The sequence below is a fragment of the Poecilia mexicana genome, unplaced genomic scaffold, assembly GCF_051168715.1.
Source record: "Poecilia mexicana isolate PSO_F unplaced genomic scaffold, ASM5116871v1 scaffold_21, whole genome shotgun sequence".
Classification (NCBI taxonomy): domain Eukaryota; kingdom Metazoa; phylum Chordata; class Actinopteri; order Cyprinodontiformes; family Poeciliidae; genus Poecilia; species Poecilia mexicana.
In genome coordinates this window covers 7371640-7389314 of record NW_028263390.1, presented here as the reverse complement: position 1 = coordinate 7389314, position 17675 = coordinate 7371640, and the positions used below count along the sequence as shown (strand labels likewise).

Here is a 17675-nt window from a genome sequence, read left to right as displayed (position 1 = left end):
AGGCTAGCCATTTCCAAACCAACGCTAGCTTAAATAAGGCTTTATCCTTCAGCAGTCAACTAAACATCTATCCTGCTCGTTCCACATAATAGGGTCGAAGTTGAAGCAATGTTTTTTAGCTTAATTGCTCCATTTGAAGAACTGAGTTTTGATGACAACGGTGAAACAAGTCAGCCGGGCAAAATTGCCAAACACAAAGGGAACTCAACTTAGAGCTAGCCAGGAGTTAATGTCGCTAGCTTGTATTTTAACAGCTTCATAATAAGTTTGAGGCTAATGACACGCACACGACTGGTTGCATTTACTAGTTTTATTTCTTGTCTGTGTCACTGTGTGGGTGTCAGTGCAACTGCTGCTCGTATCTTGTTGTAAATAAGACATCCATGGGATCAGCTTGAGGCCAGGGCTACAGCTACTTAGCCAACTAGCAGAGCCAGCTAGCTCGCCCGGTAAAAGAACAGAGACCGGCTTACATGTTCCTCTGAGTTTCTCTCTTTTCTCGATGACGATCGCGTCCTGGAGGAGATGAAGGCGCCGCTCCGTGTCCGGGGGCTCTTCCTCGTCTTCTCCATGTTTCTCTCCTTTGAACTGTCTTCACCGAATCTCTCCAACCGGCTCCAAACACTGCTTCAGTGAGCGCAGCATCGAGGCGCCATTTCTCCCTGTCTATCTCCTGGTCTATCTACTCCCTCCCAAGCGGCTGTGAGTCCTTCTGGCAGGTGCCTTTATTAATATTTTTTTTTCTGACAGGGCTACTATCCTCCCAAAAAAGACAATAAATATTTTAACATAAAAAACACGCTTTTGGTTGACACTTGCTGAAAAAAGTGGTGCAATAAACAGACTCAAATCTCACAGTTTTGGAGTGACACTCAAGCTTTCCTCCTGCATCTCAATAAATAAGTATATAATCTAAAACTTCTTATTTTAGTACTTGAGTTTAAAAGGGGGAACTCACATCTTATATGGAATTATTACACGAGTTGTGAAATATGTCTACTTATTTTTTTCTACTTATTTTTCAAGTAGGTGTACCATGGCTAATGAAAATCACAAATTGGGTTTCTCCGAAAATGTAAATAAAAAGCAACAAAATGTATGTAATATAATTACACAAAGTTAAGACTGCTGAATTGATGAATAAGTTGTCCGTTCAGAGTGCTGTGAGCAATCATATTGGAAAGTTAGGTGGAAGGAAAAAGTGAAGTCAAAAAGTGTTGCAAAAAGACATACAAGGGGCATGGATAACATCTTTTAGAGAAGTATGAACCAATTGTCATTTCAGAGTGTGAGGGAGATTTACAAGTCATGGATGGTATAAGAAGTCAGCGCTACATCTGCAGAACAGTGGGGAGGCAGAATCCAAGCTGCAGGAGGTCCAGTGTGAAGTGTCTACTGGTTTGGGGAAGCCATTTTATCTTTTTTGTCTTGTTTTTGGTCCACCATATCCACCTTTATGGAGAGATGGTGATTTAATTTTCCAGAAGGACTTTTAAAAAAAAATTTCAGACTTTGTTCTTTAATAGTTCATTACCCTTCTATGGCATGACGTTGACCTGAGGTAACAAAAAGAAATAATAAATAAATAACAAGCAATATAAAGGTAATAATAATATTTGGTTCCAGAAAATGTAATGGTCCGACTTTATGATTGATGTGTAATTACAGATGATGAAGCTCTCACAAGTCTGCAGGAAAATATTTTCTCCAAAAAAAAAATAAACAAAACAGTCATGCCATGGTGGGTTGGCTTATGTTCCTCCAAATTTAACACTCTAACATCCTTTAACAATTTTATTTCTTTACATGTTCTTTATTAGACTGTAAGAGGGACATTGTGGTTTCGATCCACCGCCTAAGAGGCATAGGGGTGCCCTGTCCGTTTTTACCCCCAAAATTGAAATGAAATGAAATGACATGAATGAAAGACAACATCAATGACTGAAATGATGAAATGTATGTCAACATTTGTAAAAGCCTCGGGGGATGTTTTCCGGAAGGGACAGTGTCTACTCTAGGGTTTGTTTTCTCCTTTTTGGGCTCTTTTAGAGCCCAACAGGGGGTGTTGAGATTAGTAAATTAGTTAAATCATTATGATTACTATTATGTGTTGAGATGCTTTACCAAGGCCGAGAAAGAGTCACACGCTGTTAGACAAAGGGCCCATAGTAAAGAGTTACATTTTTGATTCTGTTAGACACCAAGGTCAATTTCTCACAGGAAACAGAAACTTATCAGACCACAGAGTCATGGTGTGATTTCAGGGAGTGTCTTCAGTTCATATAATCAGCTGCCCTCCTCTTTCTCCTCAGACGCTGCACAGACTTTTTTTAGAAACTCTTCTCGGATGTAATGGTAAAGCGTCTCCTTTCAGCGCTGAAAGTTAATAAAATAAGTAAAGTCTGAATGCTTTTCTTGGCTGATTTTATGCTCCGTGTGTCAATACAAATTATGATTCATCGATTGAGACTCTCGTTCTCAACACCACCTACCCACCCTGTCAAAGTTGCAATAACTGCTTTAATGACCATAGTGTCGTTGTGCTTGATTGAGCAGGAAAATTGCATGACCGAAACCCAACAAAGAAAAGAGAAAGATGAGAGACACAAGACCTAATAGTGCAAACAAACTGCTATGAAAGCAACTTGGGCTAGACCTCAGCAATCAAGCAGCATTTATGCAAGTATTCACCCCATAGGTCCCCCAACCAAGTATCAAGCACAAACCCTATGCAGTACATGTTCATACTTTATAGTAGACTGATATTTCTGGTTTAAAAAAAAGAAAGTTTAATTTAACATTAAAATTTTCTAAGGTGAAGTTTGTGTTTTCATCAGCTGTGACCCATAATCATCAGAAATAGTAAAAAGAACTCATGAGAATTAGAAATATACACAAGATTTTTTTTGTTTCTGTGTTTAAATGATTTAAATAAAATTACTGTTAGTTTGTAATGAAACTTGATTGAGACAGCTAAGATATTATTGTTTACATTTATGACCCCCTCCAAAAAAACTCCAAAAAACAAAAAGTATTTATTTATTAACTAATATATATCATATACCAGATGTGATTGGTAACCTAAAAATAGCTGAGCAGTGCTGTAGCATTACGACAGTAGCACTTTACGGCAGTTATTTCTTGCTCTGCAGAGGAGCCGCTGCCAGAAACTTGAAGCTGCAGATGTGCAACCCGGGTTAAAAAGCAAAAGCTGGTAAGTCGCTATTTGACTTTACGCTTAATATGAGCATGTAGCTAATAGTTTTAGCGTGTCTTTGTGTGTGTAAAAGCCACGTTTATGTGTTCAGCTTGTGTGTCGCTCTTAGCGTCCACAGCCTTTTATACCCACTTGCATAAATAATCTCATCGGTACAGGCCGCTTGGGTGTGTGGCTGTTTGTCAAGAACGGCTTGTTACATTGGGCACTTTCCACTACTATTCTTAGCATACTCTTAACGAAGGAATGAGTTTTAAGAAATGTTTTTAAATTTTAAATATGTCACCACAATAAATTTGAAGCATGCCATTTAAAGCTTCGACAGGCTCTGCTATAATAGCGTTGTTCTTTTTCTTAGATGGAAAACACATAACGGCATGAAAGAGACTGACACTGTGGCTGAGAAAGCTGAGCAATGGTAAGTCAGAATAAATAAACCGGGAAGCGTTAATCTTGGATTTGTTGGTATTACTGTTTGCGCTCTACCTTATATTTACAACTCTGCTATGTCTCTCACAGATGGGATTCACACGTCTTGAGCTTTTTCGCAATTGAACGCTTTACAATCACAAATTATTATGTATTTACTACAATGTTAGGTGGTAGACCAAATAAAAGTACTAAGTGTAAAGTGGGATCAAAATGAGACAGTTGTTTTTTGCATTCTTCTGTTCACTGTAATCACAAATGCAAGTTTGTTTTTGTGCGTGTCTACCAAATTTGCATATTAGGAGACCAGAATTATAAGCCTATTCTTCTTCACCAAGTAGTTAAAGCAAACTGATTTGGTTTTTCTTCACCAAATCAGTTTTCAGCATTGAAAACTGATGTTGATGGAGTGTCAGTTTTCAAGTCATACCACAGGTTCTCAACTGGCTCTTGGTCTGGACTTTGGCTGGGCCATTCCATTGTGAATATATTCTTTTGTATACTAATCCATTGTAACTAGCTGTAGACTTAGAGGTACTTTCCTGGATTTTATTTAACAGTATCTGTGTAAAGAAAACTAAAAAACTACACTTTTTTATTGTTTTCATGCCACTTTCCAATTACCTTGTGCATAAATCACCTTAGAAGTAATGATGTACCTGCTACAAGACAATGTGAAAAACCTCCGGAGATACAAATGCTTTTGCATGGCACTGTAATTTGTTATTTTGGTTTCAGGAAACAAGAGCAGTGGAAAAGTTAGCAGTAAAGTGTTTAGGAGACATTATTTGGAGAGGGAAACTTAACTATCAGCTGATATGTTTTTGATGGATTGAAAACTTTTTTTTTTTACACTTTACCTTTCACATGTTTTATTAACAGGCAGTCAGTGAGGAAAATGAAGAGGAGGTTCCAATGAGTCGTAGTTTCTCAGTAGAAGACCTCCTTGATGAGGTGGAGAAGATCTGCTACGATGCGTCAGGGACATCAAAGGTAACTCATCCCCTCTCATTGCATATTTATTGTGTGATGGAGTTGTTGTCATATAAACTAAGACTAAATGCCAAATGGTAAGTGCGTGCTATGAGAATGCAGTTATTACACATTTCGACAGAACATTAAATATACAAACCAGACCACCGTAGTTTGACCAATGTAGTTTGCACAGTAGAGATTCACAGAGAAATCAACCGGTGCGTGGAACTAGACCAGGCCTGACAAGGTGCTGGCCGTCAGAAACTCAGAAGTCCTTTGCTGAATCAGTGGATAAGCCGTAGTTTAGTGAAACCAGGTCGCCTCTGATGACAATACTCTGGAAATGTCCTGTTGTGGTGAGACAGGTCTGTAGGTTGTTCAAGCTGTAAGAGGGCAAGCAAGTAGTAGAGGACAGGAAAGCTAAATGGAGTTCATAAATCTTTCAGCCTCTGGCTTTAGAAATGTTGGCAGCCTTTTTGAAATCTAAGAGTTAAGATATGGATCCAAATTCTCCTAAATATACAACTTGAGTGTGCTGTTTTAGCAACGTTAGCCACATGCTAACCCCTAGTGTAGGGTCCTAAGACCAGTTAAAATGTCTTTGCCCCATCACAAAACTCTGTTTCACACTGACATATTGTCTCATCTTGTAATATTAATAAGTGACCACTCCATAATTGACTTCTTCTTATATTGTTGTTCTTAAAGGGTAATGACTAGAAAATGGTAAAACCAGGTTGAAGTTCAAAATCTGCATTTAAAAATCAGTCGCAGAACTTTGATCCTTGCGTCTGCAGTCAACATCTCTATTGATGGGCTTAATACGAATGTTGCCATGTTAAATCCAGGTGGAGATGGTGGTGAGGCTGTGGAAGGACGGCTTTACTATAAATGACGGAGACTTCCGCAGCTACTCTGTGCCAGAAAATCAAGATTTCCTGGATGCCATCAAAAGAGGGTGAGTGCCTCCATTGAGGCACTTGGCATATTTTGATCCGAAATCTACTCAGAATGCTTACAATTGTAGTGTAGTCGTTGTTTCTAACTGCATATAATCATTTAATCCATTTACACCACCTTAAGGAATTTTCAGGAAATGAAGCAATGTTTCCTGTTGACTTGGTTCCTTTATCTGTCGGTTTGTTTGCAAGTTCTTCAGGCATTTGAACACTTTTTTTTAATCCAGTCTTTTTTATCAATAAAATTAGCATCCAACTTGTTCTTTACCTTTGAGCTGTGCACAACACTGCACTAAGCCAAAGTTTGTCCCTACTTCGGTACACAAACAAGAGTATACAGACAGCAGATCTATCCCATTTCCCCTTTGTCTTACTGATTGATTAATCTGACAATACTCCTTCGCTGAACTTTGACCTGTCCCAGGGAGCTTCCAGCGGAGTGGGAGAGCAGAGCAGAGGAAGAGGAGCTGGAGATCAGTGTGGAGGATATGACTGAAGAAAACTACGTCCCCAAGAAGAAGGCTTTTCACCCGTTCAGCGGGAGAGGGTACCGACTTGGCAGGTGAAAGCTTTTTGCTGTGTTTCATTTTATTCTTTTATTTGAAATAGATCTTAGAGCCTACACTGAGTTATTTGGAATATAAAGAGAGGATTACTGTTACAGTATCATTAAAATGTACTGCCTCTGCTAAATAGTCATAGACTGTCTCAAGTTTCAACATGGTTTTATTACCACTTCTGCCATAATACTTTAGACCACTAGGTGTCCCACTAGGTTCATGTATTGAAACACCCAGAGGCAAATCCTAAAAGGCCCTCTGTCAGCCTTTAAGATTTAGGATCTCGTCTACAGGATATCGTACACAAATGTCACGTTGTTCAACTCATACATACATTAAAAAATAATATTTCACATTGTAGGTATGTTTGAACACTACCAACTTTTGAGAAAATGACCATGAGCGTCTTTGCACCTGCTTTTCACACTTCAAACCGACAATTCGTCTGCTTCTTGTTCCCCATGTCCATTCCCAGCGTTGCACCCAGAGTTGTGGCCCGGTCACCGTCTGTGCACGAGGATGGAGAATCTCCTCCTATTCCCATGGTAACACTAGACCACTCCCTTCCCGTCACCTCTCTGCAGATCTGGTTGGCCGACGGCAGGAGACTGGTGCAGAGGTTTAACCTATCGCATAGGTGTGTGTGTCCCCCCGAATTGCACCACTTCACACACAGGAAAACCGATCTTCATGAAGAATATCTCAACACTGGCTGTTCCCACTGCGCTGCCTGTAAATCCCATAATCTCTCAACATCATAGTAAATATATAGTAAAAGGCAGAGGGGAGTGAGGGTTAAGATTTTAGGTTATTGTGGCTCAGGGGGAGGGGGTGAAGGGGTTTATGTTTTTTTGGGGGGGGGGAAATTACATAAAGCTTTGTTCTAGTCTGATAAAGTTTGAAGGCTGAAGAAATGGCACATGGGGGTTTCAGAGACATAATCTGAGTTGTAGCAGCAGCGTGGATCTATAAAATCCCCAGTGAGGAATTGCGTAACTCCGATGCAGCATTTATATAACAGGCTAAAGGATGAGAGAGGACCGAACCCCTCCAGTCTTAAGCTATAGTCTCAGAGTGCAGCGAGTGTTTGGGCTGCCACAGGACTGCCGGGTCATCATTAATAATAGATGATGTTACCAGTATGCTGCCTCAGATCTCACGTGTCAACACAAGGGGTGGAGTGTTAGTCTGGGAGTCTTGGGCTTCCATAAAGGAATTGGCATGTTTAACAGGATGTTTCACCCGGGGTGTGTGAGGGGAAAACTAAAGAAATTCATTCAGTTTTTTTTTAAATCTTTTCAGGATTATTATGGAATAAGAATATTTAAATGTCTGTCATTGATTAGTTAACTAAAATGTAGAGCCATCCATTCATCCATTTGTCCACATATCACCTTCTATCCATTTCTCTATCCTTTTGTCTGTCCATCAAAACATTTATCCATCAGTCATTATTTTATCTGTCTATTTGTACATCCTTTTGTCGTTTCTGTATCCATCTGACCAACTTTCAGTCCTCTCCAGGATGTTGGTGTTTTTTGTGATTGCTAATTTTGCAGTTTTTTTTTCAAAACGTGATCAAAGTTACAATTTTTTTAAGCTTTATTTTTTTCTAAAGCATGGTCTTACAGAAAAAAAGTTGAAATTGCTGCACATAACCTTCCGCAAAAAGACAAGATTTGAACATTAATATTTAAAATGCAAATAATATTTTCAAGAACATTCTTGAAATGGCATCCTTAACACAAATAAGACCGTCTCCTGACGAGTTGACAAAGTCCAAAAGAAGAATTCCATGTTGGTCGTTCAAATTAATATGAATTTTATGCACAATAGAAGCAAATCCTACAGAACATCTCAAAATGTTTTTGCAAAAAAAGTGATTGTCTAAAATCATGCATATTTTCATCTTGGCTTCTTTTCACAATCGGCTTTCAAAAGACGCCATGAAACAGGATGTTGAATTATCCGGGGACTAATTGGATTGGTCAAAATTCAGCCGGGTTTCCATGATTGGTCAGAAAAGAAGAAACTACAGAAAATGTTAAAGTGATTGGTCAGATATGTGTAAATCGCAAGTCGCCGCAAACCGATGACTTAATTTATATAAATAGTCGTGATCGCAAAATTGCAACTTCTATAATTTAAGCCCAACAACCAGTTCACAGTGACTATAAAAACAGCCCAAAATTAACAAAAATCTCTGTGAACCTCATTCACCCCTCAGTTCTAATCTGAGTAATGATTCTCCTTTAAGGATCTCCGACGTCCAGGATTTCGTCGCCCGCTGCCAGAGGAGCTGCCCACCTTTCATCCTGACGACATCACTTCCTTTCCGGGAGCTCAGCGACAAAGAATTGAGTCTTGAGGAGGCGGATTTGGCTCACGCCGTCATCGTCCAGAGACCTCTGAACACACAGGCTCTGTTTGGACACTCCTGACCGAGACAGTCCCATACCTCACACAGCATGCTACCTTCCCCCTTTCTCTTCATAAACAAGTCGTCCATTTATATATATATATATATTATATATAGCACCCTTAAGGTGCAATGCGCCTCTTAGTATTTTAATCTTCACTGTGCACTTTGAACTGCACTTTGTTGTCAACAAGCTAAAGGTGATATTCTCACCAGATTAGTCAGAAAGTACTAATCAGGGGCTGTTCTGTTGACAGCGTCTACTTTGACTTGATCTTCTCGAGAGGAAAGTTTATGTTTCCAAAAACAGGCTTACGAAAACCCAGCATATCACTACACAGTGGTGTCACATACAGCTCTGGAAAAAATTAAGAGACCACAGCACTGAAGCTTCTGGTTATTCCACCAAATATAGATTTCTGAACTCTTCCTGAGGTAAAACATTAGTGTTGTTGATTCTAAACGAATATGAACTTGTTTTATTTGCATTATTTGAGGTCTGCAAGCACTTCGTCTTTTACGTTATTTTGACCATTTCTCATTTTCTGCAAATGGATATTAAGAAAACAATGTTCATTTTACTCAAACATATACCTATAAAAAGTAAAATCAGAAAAACTGATCATTTTAAGTGGTTTCTTAATGTTTTTTTGTTTTTTTTTCCAGAGCTATTTACAGGTCTGGATAGAAATTCACATCCACTCATCATATCGCTAAATATGATTAATTTTGGTCTCTTTTCTTTTTTAAAACTCTGCTTTTTTGGGGGAGGTGGACTGTATAGCTTTAACAGTTTCTAAAAATAAGTTTCTGGGGCAAAGGTTTTGATTGGCTGGCGTTATGCATCCCGAATGGCCTCCGAACGACCTCAGTCCTATTGGAAAAACGATAAACAAAGGCTTAAAATCAGGGTCCGTGCCAGCAAACCAATCAGAGTGAATGAGCTCTGTTAGTTCTGACCAGAAGAGTGGTCAAACGTCCAGACAGAATATTCCACAAAATCATCCAAAACGCCTGATGATTTCTTAAGCGACATTTATGAAAATATTAGTGTATGTGTGTATATATATATATATACAGTCCTGCTCATCATTATTGGCACCCCTTCATGATTTGCATAGGTGAGTGAATATTTTCAGCAATAAATGGAAATGTTCAAAACTTATATCAGCAGAATCTTTCAATTTGAGGTCCAAAGTAATTTAACAAAGACAATTACCATTTCAACATAAATATTTTAATTCCAAAGGACAAAACAGAAAACCAGCATGTGCACTAATATTGACACCCCTCTTTAATATTTGGGTGCGCAGCCTTTGGCAGCAATGACAGCCTCCAAACGTTTCTTATATTCATCTATAAGCTTCTTGCACGTCTCGGGTGGCATTTTCTCCCACACTTTTGCAATATGCTCAAGCTCTTGTACATTACAGTTCCTTTCTCCAATGGCAGATTTCAGCTCCACCCAAAGATTTTCAATTTGATTAAGATCAGGACTCATTGCTGGCCATTTTAAAACAGTCCATTTTTTCCCTTTCAACCAACCAGGCCTGTGTGCTTTTGGAGGTGTGCTTTGGGTCATTGTCTTGCTGGAGGAGCCAGGATCTTTGCCACAAACCAAGTTTCCTTACACTGGGCAAGACATTTCGCTCTAGAATTGCTTGATAATCCTCTGATTTCATGATGCCTGTGATACGGTCAAGCCCTCCAGTACCAGATGCCGCAAAGCAGCCCCACAGCATTATGGATCCTCCACCATGCTTGACTGTTGGTATGGTGTTCTTTTCTTTAAAGGCCGTCTGTAAACATATTGTTTGTGTGATTTACCGAAAAGCTGCCACCGAGGAGCTTTTTTACCACCTTGGCGACCTCGTCCCCAGAGATTGGAGAGCCCAACCCAGAGTCCCCAGGCTCAGCTTCCTCAAAAGAAGGCATGTTGATGGGATTGAGGTCTTCGAAGTATTCCGCCCACCGGCCCACAATGTCCCGAGTTGAGGTCAGCAGCACACCATCCCCACTATAAACAGTGTTGGTGCTACACCGCTTCCCCTCCCTGGGACGCCGGATGGTGGACCAGAATCGCCTCGAAGCCATACGGAAGTCTTTCTCCATGGCCTCTCCAAACTCCTCCCACACCCAAGTTTTTGCCTCAATGACCACCTGAGCCACATGCCGCTTTGCATGCCGGTACCCATTGGCTGCTTCTGGAGTCCCACAGGTCGCGGCGGCAACCCTCGAACCCGTTGGTGGACACCTTCGGTGAGGGATGCTGTCAAGCTGAAGGAGTCCTTTCGGGCCTTTTCGCCCTATATATATATAAATATATATGACGGACAATGCACGTGTAATTTCACAACCGTGTAAAAATACATTTGTGAGGAGCGTTCTTGTTTTTAGAAATTATTAAAGTTGTATTAGGTGTAGTCACTTTTATCATTAAATGCTCCAAAAATATGAAATTCATTCATTCATCTGCAATGAGCAGGTGATAAATATCTGCTCAGAAATGTCCTTCCCCTCATACAACTATCAAAGTCTTCCCAATGTAAGAACACAACTCTTATGCACTGCAGTTTTAAAAAGGCGCTGATAGGTGGGACATTCGTTACATATTCATGGAGGTGTGATGTTTTGTTTGCACAGTATAGATATTTTTGGCCTTGTCGTTTGGCTGTTTCAGGTGTTTACATAATTTTATTGTTTTCCATAATGTCAGTATTTTCTTTCTCTTTTTATTGAGGCTGGTGGGAATGTGAAATCTGCTGTTTTACTCGATTGAATAATCAACGAGCATATCTTGAAAATTCACGTTGAGCTGTTTGAATTCTGCTTGATTTTTATTTTTTATTTTTATTTTTTATTTTTTATGCTGGCTGAAGGCTTGAACTCAATTATAATTTTACGTGGTTTATCTTTTTTTCATGGACAGTCTTCATTTTTAATCTCAGAAACTCTCGCAAAAGGCTAGGTCTGCTCAGATTTGTCATGAGATTGTCAAGAATGTCAAATTCAGGTACAGAATGACTGCTATACTGTATTTCTAGTTAGAGGTGTGCCAAACTATCCATGCCTTATGTAAATGTGCTACACAGTGATGTCTAAGCAAGCCTGTACTATTAAAAAAAAAGGTACATGAACTGTTCAGGAGGAATGTCTTTTGTCTTAATTTAGAAAAGAAAAAAAATAATAGAGCAGTCTGAATCTGCCCATAAGACAGGATTTGGATCTGTGGTTATATTTTTAAATATTCAGTTCCGCATTAGGAAACGTTCACATATTGATGTCAAATCAGTCTATTAATTCTCAGCCAGTTCTTGGATGATTCATTGGCTTGTTTTTCATCGTCATGTTTCAAGGTCCAGGTCTATTTTTTATTTATTTTTTTTTATTATTTTTAACAGATTGTGTCAGATTTTTCTCCTAGCATTCTTTGTTACATATCACCAATTGAGGTAGAAGTGTCTTAACTGGTTCATTCTAATTTGCTTAAATTTAATGGGGGTGGTGATTCTAGTACAAATTGAGCCCCTCCCACTTCTATAGAGAATTGACATCGCTTTCTTTTTTTTCACAAATTAAATCAGGTTTCATTAATCTTAAAAAAAAAATTAAAAGAAGGAGCGAGTTGAGGTAGACCAATCTAGTTTTTGTAGATGTTACAGAATCAAACAGAGCAGTTTAGAGACCCTCTAACACAGTGGCGCCCTGATCAGTCAGCCACATCCCCGATACCTTTATCAAGCAGTAGCCATTTCTGCTTTATGGAGTAGAAATTGCTACCACTTTATTAAAACAAAGTCAAGATTGGTTGACTTTTTTTAAAAAGTTCAGAGCTAATAAACTTGATCCAGCCTTTAACACATCTGATTGTATGATAAAGGAGTGTTAGAGCTGCATTTTGTTTTTTATTTAATTTGACCCCTTTTATTCTTTTGCACATAAGTTCGTTCTTTCTTGTATCTCTCCTCAAAAGAACTCGGAGCACCATTATCCATCTTCAATATTTCAAGCACAGCGGTTTGGGTGAGGGAGGTGAGGATGTTTCATGCCTGTGGAAAATGAGCTGACATTCTCCGAACGGTGAAGGTCGCACAGAAGAACCCTAGATGAAAAAAGTATTTTCCTCTCCATAAATTTACAGCACACATATAGTTTTCCCTCACTGGACTGGGGAGACAGGAAGCACCCCAACCTCTGCAAGCCAGATAGCGCCGTCTGGCCATGGATTTAAAGAGAACACATTTCCTTTTGTGCTACATATTTAATAAGGCTAAGCACGCAGGGAATTATTTTTCCTTCAAATCCCGTATTTCCTTTCAGAACGGCCTTCTTTTTTTTTTTTAACTCAGGCAGCAGCCCGGCTTTTATTTTGCACATTCCACTTCACGCATAACAGGTGTTACGTCGATCCGCGTTTCCCCATCAGATACGGTTCCCCCAGTGTCTTCTCGCCGCTCAGCACCACCCAGGCGGCAAAATACGTGCTTGCTTGTTATGAGCACTGAGAAAGCACGCACATAGCAAGCACACGCTTGTTCCTGGAAGGTGAAGACCATAGTGGTGCCTGTGGTCATCGGGGCCCTCGGAGCTAACTGGAGCAGTGGCTAAAACAAATCCCAGGAACAACATCAGACATCTCAGTGCAGAAATGTGCAGTTCCAGACACAGCCAAGATACTGCGCAGAACCCTCAAGCTCCCAGGCCTCTAGTAGAGGACCCGAGCTCAGAGGATGAAAGACGCCACTCGCAGAGGGTGAGAAGGGGATTTTATATATATATATATATATATATATATATATATGTGTGTGTGTGTGTGTGTGTGTGTGTGTGTGTATTATTATAATTATTTTCTCGCAAAAACGTGAATAAAGTGCGACAACTTTGCCGAAACACGTTTGAGCTTTCACAGTGTCCGTAGTTCTCCAGATAAGCACGCTGAGCAAGCGCATTCTTGCTACGCGCGTATTTTGCCGCCTGGGCGGTGCGGAGCAGCGAGAAGACGCTGAGGGAACCGTATCTGATGGGGAAACACAGATCAATGTAACACCGGGAACATACCCGCTCAGAAGCAGGTCAAAATGCCTGACCTTTCCCGCCACAGAGCCTTTGTCGCTGTCAGTGATGTGGTTTCGGACGAGGGGTTTGCATACTTGGAATTCACAAAGAGGTCTTGGTTCAGCAGCTGAAGCCTTCATGATATGTTTGTTGTCACGCTCTGATTAGAGGCTTTCTGTGAAGAGTAAACATCTCCAGCTAAGGCATCTGCCTCGGAAAGTAGCTTTAGAGAAAATCAAAGGTTCTATATGTCATAAATCACATCCAATGAGGCTTTTAAAAACCAACATTATAACTTTACGAAGAACTATATTTTCCTTGTCCAACAGACAACGGTTTGTTTTGTGTTTAAACTATAAACGGGGAGCTATTTTCCATGAAAAGGTGACGCCAGTTTCCCAGTTCATTGTGAGAAATGACAGACATATAGAAGCACAAAACACTTCATACTTAACTTACACCTCATGTCAACATGTCGATGTTCAATACAGATTGAATTCTTTTGTAGCACATCATAATCCATTGTTTTTTTTGCACACAGTAAAATACATGTATAGTAAAATCAAATTAAACCTTCTGAACTTCCAGGTTGATGGGTCTGAAACTCTTCTCCCAAATATGTAAGGTGGATCAGGGAGGAGAACTGGCAGCAGCTCCAGAGCTACATCAACTTGTCTGTCTGGCAAACATAAGCTTGTGTTAAAATGTTAAATGTTAAAAACAGATTAGAGAACATCTCTTGAGCTTCAATACCTTAAGGGAGAAAATTCATGTTGTTGAGAAGATGGCTGCTCCTTTCTCTTCTTGGCCATACAAAAGATCTTCGTTGAGAACAAGAGAGAGAAGCACAAAAACAGGCCTTTAGTGAATTTAAAGATATAGAGCTACATTCTCAAAAACTAATTTCTGACTGATTCCAGTTTAACACAAAACCTCACTATTGAATGTGATGCACTTATTTAAACAATTTGAGCATGGTTCAGAGATGAATGTTGACTTAAAACTGGATATCAATGAAGCCTTCTGAACTTCCAGATTGATGGGTCTGAAACTCTTCTCCCAAATGTGTAAGGTGGAGCAGGGAGGAAGGAGTACTGGCAGCAGCTGCAAGACTACATCATCTTCTACATCAAACATAAGTTAGTGTTAAAATGTTGCAGTAATTAAAAAGCATGAAAACATTTTAGAGAACATTTCTTCTGAGCTTCAATACCTTGAGGGAGCAGTTTCATGTTCTTGGCCATACAGAAGGTCTTTGTTGAGAATGAGGAGTTTGGGTTTCACTTAATTCTCCTGAAGATCCTGAATGTAAAATTACAAAATCTATCAGAAAAGACGAAATCACAAATCAAACTTTAAGAATGACTGAATTAAATCTTATAGCTGTCTCCACTGCAAATAACTTATAATTAGCCAGCAATTTCAAATGTTCAGAGTAATTTTTATGTTCCTAAAAATAAATATAGCACTTAATAAAATAAAGTGACACATATAATTTAATTTAGAAGTAAAACTTAACTTAAACACTAACTTAGTGCTGAATAACTTTCAGCACCAACTTTAAATAAATGTATTTGTAATTAATAGTAACAATAATAATAAAATTTAGCAAACATTAACATTAGGTATTGTCTTATTTTTGCTTTTAACTCGTTGCCAAAAACCAGCAGGAGTTTGAAAGCAATGTACGGGAGACGGTCGTTCTCTCTCGGCTTAACGAGCCGCACTCGATGACCTGGTCAACTGACCAAGCGGGCGAGACGAGCCAGCGGCTGCAGGGGAGCGGATATGTTTGTAATTAAGCTATATGTTAATAAACCGAGCGCATAATTCAGATTTACACAACTAATTTATCGCCTAATAACTTTGTAAAAGTTATTTTATTTTCAAAAATCATAATATACCCACTTTATTAATACCTCTGGTCGCTCTCCTCCGCCATTACTGGTGGTGTTTGAACACGTAGCCTCAGCCCGCTGAGGATGCGCGCGCATATTTCACCCTGCTAGTGAACTAAGCCCGCGAAAATCAGGGGACAAACCGTTAACTATCTTTCTTTTAAAACTAAATCGATTTTTAAAAATGTGACTTTGTTAAGTTATGAACAAATTTGATTGAGGTTATATTAAACAACTGAATTTAATTTACTTGACAAATTGTGCCCTTCCCCTTCATCTTTTTTTATTTTTTCAACAGCCGTGTTGTAGCACCACCGAAGCTCTTTGTCAGAGCAACCTGCCGTAATAAACATTTTAAATAACCATAAAAATACATATCAAACATGTTCGGAATTAATTCTATTTATAAAATCATATTCACGTTGAAACTTTATCTTCTTTTTACTTATCATGCCTTATTTCAAAGTAGAGGAGAAGGCCGATATGCTACGTTCAGAGTCTTGTTGAAAATGGAGGCTTGTGAAGAGGGGCGTGGCTTCTTCCAAGTTTCGTCTTCGTTAAAGACCAACCGATTGGGTAAATCTACCCATCCCTTGACCCAACAGAAGTGTTCAAGCTGTAGACTTCCGGTAAATTTCTGACCCAACTCTTGAGTTATGAATTTTGACCCAATATTTGGTCAAACTAACCCAACTTATGACCCAACAACTTCAACCCAGAAATTGGGTTATGAAAATAACCCAGCATTTTTTACTGTGCATGTGCATTTTCCCAGGGTGTCATTAGAAAGGGGATTAAATACAGAAAAAAAAATTATACAGATGTTATCCTTTTCCTTTCACTTTACACACGTGCACTCAATTCTGCCAGTCTGTCAAATACAATCCCAGTAAATACTCTTGTGAGTCAACGTAAACATTACCGAAGATTCCAATAATCAGCTTGACTTCACCTAACATACTTTTACAAGAAAGGCGATGATTAGTGTGTGAAATATGCAGCTGGAAGCCCTGGCGCTTCCTTGTGAACATAGTTTCTTTAACACCGCGCAGGGTTTTTTTATTTCTTCCTTTTCTCTGTGCAAAATGAAAACATTTTTTTTTATTTGCATAGCACTCACAATGACAATTTCAACAGAAACAATTCGATGTAGAATGGAATCTCCTTGCCCTGGGCAAGAATACACAAATCATTTGTTTCTTGGAGCTGTGTGACAAGATGTTTTCTAAGCTATGATATCCCACCAACGCCTCACCACAGGCACTAAACACAGAGTCTTGACTTGTCTTTTTCTCAAGACCTGGTCCAAACAGTTTAAACCATGTTTACTTAGATTGTATAAAAAGAGAAATTCTTGTTTTTCTTTCACCTTCTGACAAAAACAGACAAAACTTTTCCCAGGGTTTTAAGTTAGTTAGGATTATCCAAGTTTATATCATTTGGGTCACATGTTGTGGGTATCCCTCTACAAAGTTTTAACAGTAATTTGCTGAAATGTTTCCCATTCCTCCCGACAGAAATAGTGTGAGGTTGGTAAGCAGACTTGGTCACACATTTCCAGCTCTACCCGCATTTTGCTGTTTTTTTTTTTTTGTGTGTGATGGGACTAAGACCTGGGCTTTGTGTTAGCCGCTCCGGTACATTATCTTTGTTTTCCACCAACTGCTTTGTAATTTGTCAGTATTATCCATTTGGAAGAGCCTTTTTTGTGTCCAATTTTACCTGAGATATCGCGTTGCTTTGGTGTTTCAACATAGTGCAATTTACTTTGTAAAGTCCACCAGTCCCTCTTGCAGCAGAATATCCACTCACCATGATGCTGCCACTCCCAAACAGTTGGAAGATGTTCTCTCCATTTCTCTCCAGATTTGACAACAGTCATTATGTCCAAACACTTTCATTTTAGTGACACAGACAACAAGGCATGTCCCAAAAATGAAACAGATTTGTCTCTGAGTGCATTTGCAAACTGCCTGAATTTTTATTTATTTATTTATTTCCTTTTTGGATGACATCACATAATAAAGTAGTATGGAAATACATTAATCTATGTGCCTCCATTCTAACTCAGATGTTGTGAATTAATATTTAAGATGCTTCAACACACTGTGTATCACATTATCACCTTATTACTGTCCCCATAGGGACATTTTCCTTATAGCA

The 17675-nt window shown here is 39.2% G+C and overlaps 2 protein-coding genes across 2 annotated transcripts in view; one reads left to right on the top strand and one right to left on the bottom strand.

Moving 5' to 3' along the window:
- The window catches only part of atad2b (ATPase family AAA domain containing 2B), an 86414-nt gene extending 85574 nt beyond the window's left edge, over window positions 1–840 (bottom strand). Inside the window, exon 1 of the mRNA XM_014992520.2 lies at window positions 474–840. Coding sequence (XP_014848006.2) covers window positions 474–572 — 99 coding nt within the window. The 5' untranslated portion in view covers window positions 573–840. The remainder of the gene's footprint in view (window positions 1–473) is intronic.
- A 2294-nt stretch (window positions 841–3134) lies between these two features.
- Window positions 3135–11696, top strand: ubxn2a (UBX domain protein 2A). Its single transcript, XM_014992522.2, has 7 exons — window positions 3135–3214; window positions 3576–3635; window positions 4529–4639; window positions 5470–5579; window positions 6005–6142; window positions 6616–6777; window positions 8398–11696. Exons 2-7 carry the CDS (start codon window positions 3633–3635, stop codon window positions 8579–8581), a joined length of 708 nt encoding a protein of 235 aa, XP_014848008.1. The 5' UTR covers window positions 3135–3214; window positions 3576–3632; the 3' UTR covers window positions 8582–11696.
- The last annotated feature ends 5979 nt before the right edge of the window (window positions 11697–17675 follow it).